Source organism: Amblyomma americanum, chromosome 6, assembly GCF_052857255.1.
Source record: "Amblyomma americanum isolate KBUSLIRL-KWMA chromosome 6, ASM5285725v1, whole genome shotgun sequence".
NCBI lineage: Eukaryota > Metazoa > Arthropoda > Arachnida > Ixodida > Ixodidae > Amblyomma > Amblyomma americanum.
Window position 1 is genome coordinate 188,058,107 of NC_135502.1, and position 6,111 is coordinate 188,064,217.

Below are 6,111 nucleotides of genomic sequence, written 5' to 3' on the forward strand. Positions count from 1 at the left end.
TTATAGTAAACATACAATTTGCTTGCTGCAGAGCTTAAATGTTTATTATGCTGAATTTTGCATGCGTAAAAGCACGGACAGCATTTGTCACTTTTTTTTTCCATTGCTTGCTCCATCACCGGGCACGTTTAGCGACAGCGGTGCGATATGCGCTGGTTGGCCGCAGATTGAACTTAAAACGTTGTCGATAACGTAAAAGTGCAGTTTCACAACTTCACCACCGCCATATGTGATGTACAGAAGCGCTTTTTATTTCCATTAATATAAATAATAATCGTTTCAGGTCATCCACGGCCGCAGACGCCTGATGCGCGATGACCGTGGTCCACCACCTGTCAAACGAAAGGTCAGATTGTTGAGTCTGTACATGGAAATGCTGAAACTCACGTTACATTTGATGGGAATAACGCGCTGCACAAGGAAAAACAACTGAAACGACGGCGCTTGCACAAGCGCCCTCGTTTCAGTTGTCGTTTTTCCTCGTGTAGCGGGTTATTCCCATCAAAGTCCAAGCCCCGTCGTTTCAGTTGTTGTTTTTCCTTGTGTAGCGCGTTATTCCCATCAAATGTACAACCAACTAGCCCACATTGCTGCCTTGCTAGCTGTTGCTCACGTTACACTTGTTTCGCATTTTAGAGACAAGAAAGCCCAAGTGACAAGTCCGAAGCATCTGATGCAGTTCAGCAGACGCCACCGCACAATGTAAGAAATGCGCATTTATTATTTCACAATATTGTTAGCATTTATCGGGCTTCTACAGGAGCGGGCTGAAGTACAGACAGGTGGCAAGGTGTTTCAAAGCAATAAAAACACAGCAGTCTCAAATATTCGGTTCAGACAAATGCACAGCTGTGAAATTCGAGCAAGAAATGAGACTCATGTACAAAAAATATACAGAACAGCAATTTCAAAAACGAGAGTCTTCTAGAAAGATCATACAGTGCAACAAAGGCATCAAGTACCATATCTAGTTATACATTGGTAGGCAGATGGCTTTACGCACGTATCTATGCTGATGCCACCATGTAAAGCAGAGAAAAGAAATTGTGCAGTGCACTGGCTTTCAGAGCTCATGATGTTGAGTATGGTGCAATTTGTTGCCTAAACAGAGTGTAGCACTGTGAGAGAAATTTTCCCAAAATATTTGAGCATGCGAGAGGTCCTATACAGAGTGACGTCTGGAGCAACACACTCACGTATGGCACACAAAAGGTGCGAGGCATTTGTCATGTCATTTGCACTGAACCTGTCTCGACAAGCTATGACTGTTCTAGTGAAGCCATAGTTATTGTACGGAGAAGCTTGTTAAGCATCATCACATGCTAGATAATTTGAGATCAGGGTTATTTGCACTGTTTCATAACATGTCTCATCCAACACAGAAGATTCCATAGCAAGCCTGTCCTCAATCAGCAAACACAGTGTTAGTGTGCACTCACTATTTGATGCCTTGCAATGTGCTGAGAAAGTAGACTCACAGCTAATGTACTTCTCTGTTGGCAGGTTGTTTGTATCGGACATCACTCGGTCAGCCTACCTTTCAGCCACGGAGTGAGTGTAAGTATGCATGCTCTCATCGTTCCTTTGTTGCTGAAGCTAAATTACAGCCATCTGTTGCACTTTCTTTCACAGGTTATCAGTAATGTTCAAGATGCCTTTGCGACCAGCAACAAACTAGATGTAAGCGTGTATGCACATACAGGTCCACTACATACTGAAATAGGCCGTTTTTGCCATTCTTGTGTTTGTCTGCCAGCAAGTTGTTAGACTCTCATGGCTTTAACTATCAAATCTGTATTAATTTCCAAAAATGAGCTTGCTATGCAGCAGTAAACTGTATATAAGCTTGCATGCTGTCCGAGCTTCCAGACGGTCATTTCTGATGTTGCCTCTTTTTCTAGCAGGTCTCATTGAAAACTGATGCTGCTTCGTCTCGCCTAGACGCTAGCTTTGAAGAAACAACTGTGAGTGCTCATACAAAGTTCACTTTTCCAACCAAGACAACCTGCATTGCCTTCATGTTTATCTTTTCCTGTATTTTTCCGATAGATGGCCGCTGACCAACAAAACAGCAGTTTGTCAAGGGAGGAAACAGAAATGAAGGTAATTTATAAGAAAATGGATTCTCAAAACATGATACAAGATTGTTTATTATTTCAGGTGGAGAAGAAAGACAACTCTACACAGTGGGAATTGGAGGAACCAGTCCCAGACCACACATATGCAGACACAAAAGACATTTCAAACACTCCTCTTACAATGAGAAGCATTCCCTTTCAGTACTTAACGCCACAAGACGTACACTTCTACACTGGCCTCCCGTTTGATGCTTTTAATAAGCTCATTCTTTTACTGAGGGCCAATGGCACAAAAGTAGGGGGAATATTGGGTTTAGAGCAACAGCTGTTGCTCACACTTATGAGACTAAGACTTGGGCTCCTCTGTGGGGACCTTGCAAGAAGATTCAGCATTTCAATTGCGACAGTGTCAACAATATTCTCAAGTATGATGTCCACCTTGGCTAAAGTAATGGAAGACATAGTGGTGTGGCTGCCTCGGTCAGTAGTTTATGACAGTATGCCGTACACCTTTGTCAAGAATGGCTACGACCGCACAACATGCATATTTGACTGCACAGAGGCGTGGTTGCAAAGACCCAAGAAATTAATGGCAAGGGCACAGAGCTACAGCGCATACAAAGGGTCAAATACTATCAAGTTTTTGACAGTCATAGCGCCCAACGGGCTAATCATGTTTGTATCGGATGTATATGGTGGAAGGGCCTCCGATAAATACATAGTTCGGACATGTGGTGTGGAGGACTATTTACTCCCAGGCGACGAAATTATGGCAGATCGTGGATTCAAGCTTGAGCCACATCTTGAAGCACAAGGAATCCGCATGAACTCGAATTACATGTTCTACATCATCCATGCTAGATCTCATTGTTACGAATCTTGACACTGAAATTTACAATGCAGGCACAGTTGCCTGCGACGTTAGTGATCACTGTCCTACTTTCTTAACATATCGCATTGATTCACTGGACAGGAATGTGAAAAGGGAAACATTTTTTGTTCAGCGCATTACCGAAGGAAAGCTAATCTCGTTCAAGAATGAAATCATGAACCAAGATTGGTCTGCCGTGCTAAAAAATGTGGATGCGAATGACGCGTATAACGAATTCATAAATCGTTTTGTGTGCATCTATGCTAAACATTTCCCTTTGCAAACTATCGTGCCAACAAAAAAGATTAAGAAACCATGGGTCACTCGAGAACACTTACAAATGATAAAAAATAAAAATCGTCACTTTCATTCCTTCTTGCGTGCACGTTCAAAAGAAACTCTAAAGGAGTTTAAAATATTGCGGAATAAGCTAAACGCTGAGCTTCGGAGAGCGAAATCTTTATACTATGAGCAGTTATTTGCAGACTGCGCTCGACAACGCCCGGATGCTGCATGGAAAGCAATAAACACTGTTTTGGGTCGTAAAAGTAAAAGTTCCCTTCCGGATGTTTTAACACATGAAGGTGGTGAATTGAGCGGTAAAGCGCTTGCGGATTACCTTAGCAATCATTTTGTGAGTATTGCAAATCCTTGTGACTATCCTCCAGATACAACTGGAATCTCCACTAGTACAATGAAAACAATATACCTTCAGCCTACTGATGAGCAGGAGATTTATAACACTTTCATGTTGCTCCGAAACAGTAAGGCGCTTGATATTGAAAACATTCAAATCATGCCGATAAAGTATGTATTGACCTTACTTACATCCGTACTTGCTTACATACTTAATTTAATACTGGATTCGGGCGTCTTTCCTGAAAAAATGAAATGTGCCAGGGTTTCTGTAATCTTCAAGGGCGGCGACCCAAACTTGGCAACAAACTATCGCCCAATTTCAGTCCTCCCTGTATTTTCTAAGGCACTAGAAAAAATCATTTTTGCTCGTATAACTAACTTCTTTAACAAAGAAAACATAATAACAAATGCACAGTTCGGTTTTAGGAAGGACAGATCGACGGAAACTGCTTTACTAACATTAAAAGAAAATATTTTACGAAACATAGAAAGTAATTTGTTCTCATTGGCTGTTTTTATAGATTTCAGCAGGGCTTTTGACTGTCTGGACCATAACATTCTTCTATCCAAAATACAAGCTTACGGGATCCGCGGCACGTGTCTAGCTTTGCTGAAATGCTACCTCAGCAACAGGTTTCAGAGAGTGTTTGTCAAAAACTGCAGCTCATCCCTTTTTCCGATAAAGAGTGGCGTACCCCAGGGAAGTGTGTTAGGTCCGCTGTTGTTCAATACATACGTTAATGACTTGGTGAATATTGATAATACAGTAAAACTAGTGATATATGCTGACGATAGTACTATTCTTATTTCTGGCCCAAATGCTGATGGTTTAATCATGCAATGTAATGAATTTTTAGCTAAGCTATCCACATGGTCCAAGTTAAACAGACTTCAAATCAATTGCACTAATAAAGCTATTATATTCCGCGCTAAAAACAAATTAGTTGAAATAAATCACACTATAACCTATGAGCACCAAGAAATTGAAATCGTTGACAACCATAAAATATTAGGTGTACATTTTTCCTCACATCTAACCTGGGATGCCCACATTGATCACCTTCGTAAAAAACTTTCCTCGATTACAGGAGTTATATCGCGCTGTCGTACTGTACTTCCACCCACGATAAAACTTCAAGTATATCATGCTTTGTTTAACTCTCATTTAAGATACTGCAGTCTAGTTTGGTGCACAACCACAAAAACCAATTTAAATAAACTCCTGGTTTTACAGAAAAAAATCATCCGTTACATAGCAAATATTGAGCCCATGGAAACTACAAAGGGTGCATTTGAATCATTCAATATCATAAGTGTAGACAAGTTGTATGAATTTCGCCTATTACAGTCAGTCTACTTTTCCTCCCCTGAAGTTACTAACCTTCTAAAGTCCTTGGCATCCTTAGAGCGACGAAATATTAGCGTGCAAACAAGAAATGTTGATGCGTGGGCAGTTCCTCATTTTCGTACATTTTATAAATATCAGTCACTTACCCATAACCTCCCTACAATACTAAACAAATATAGACACACAGTGGGCTTGAACAAAAAACAATTACATTCCTGTTTTGTGCAGTTGTGATCCATTAATTTTTGTTTGTTTATTCCGCGTATGTGCTTTTCAGTTGTTTTATTTTGGTTTCAGTTCATTACTGGTAGCTTTATGTGATTGACATCATTATTACCTGTCACAGTAACTGTTTTATTATTTCCCTATTACTGTCTACCTATGTACTATTCATCTATTATGTTTCTATTCTTTACGCTGCTGCCTTGTAATGGTCTCTTGGGCCTCGTCAAGCTTTTGTGTAGCTTTTAGCCCAAGAGACCATCCAGTTGTCTTCTGGAAATAAAGATAAAGATAAAAAAAAAAGATGTGCCGGCCTTCACCAGAGGTATGTAGACTGTTCTCTACATTGCAAGCTTTCATGCACCTCTGGGTTTGAAATGCTCATATTTGTTGTCTTTTAGGAAAGAGTCAACTTGCTGAAAAAGAAGTGACAAAAACCAGGCGAATTGCCTCACTGCGCATCCATGTGGAACGTGCTATCAATCGGATAAAGACTTATCGAATTTTTAAGCAGGCTTTGCCTATCAAGTCAAGGAAGCATATCAACACGATTGTTTTCGTTTGTGCTGGCCTATGCAATCTGAAGGGCCCTCTGATCAAAGAGCAGCAAGAACAATAAAGGTTCAGCTTCAATCCCAGTACTGTTAGGGCTTGACTCATTTATTTCAAATGCTAACGTGCGATTAACACACTAAGAAAGCAAAAAATTGGAGACTTATCAAGGTTAAGCCCAGTGGATGCGAAGCATGTTAAGCAGCTGCCTCAGTGTGGATGGGGCTAAGTAACGGAGACGTGGTTTTAGGTTAATCGTCGTACTTTATTCTTTGCAGCCCGACAAACACACTCTTATGGTCCGTAAATGCATGACTCTTGGTTTGCACGTCACTTATTCTGTATTGTCTTTGAGCATTTCTACACAACACCAAGTCTAAACTGTTTCCCCACTGAGTCGT

General features: G+C 40.7%; 1 protein-coding gene across 6 annotated transcripts; it reads left to right on the top strand.

Annotated features, from left to right (window-relative positions):
• Nucleotides 1-270: 270 nt before the first annotated feature.
• On the top strand, nt 271-5,799 carry LOC144094216 (uncharacterized). Of its 6 annotated transcripts, none has more exons than XM_077628145.1 (6): nt 272-346; nt 637-702; nt 1,504-1,680; nt 1,905-1,964; nt 2,050-2,103; nt 2,161-5,799. In XM_077628145.1, the coding sequence occupies exons 1-6, from the start codon at nt 308-310 to the stop codon at nt 2,959-2,961; spliced, it is 1,197 nt and encodes a 398-aa protein (XP_077484271.1). In that variant the 5' UTR covers nt 272-307; the 3' UTR covers nt 2,962-5,799. The 6 variants fall into 6 exon arrangements, with proteins under 6 accessions (XP_077484269.1, XP_077484270.1, XP_077484271.1 ...); XM_077628146.1 differs by having other exon boundaries at nt 1,504-1,557; nt 1,633-1,680; nt 2,050-5,799; XM_077628148.1 differs by having other exon boundaries at nt 273-346; nt 1,504-1,557.
• The last annotated feature ends 312 nt before the right edge of the window (nt 5,800-6,111 follow it).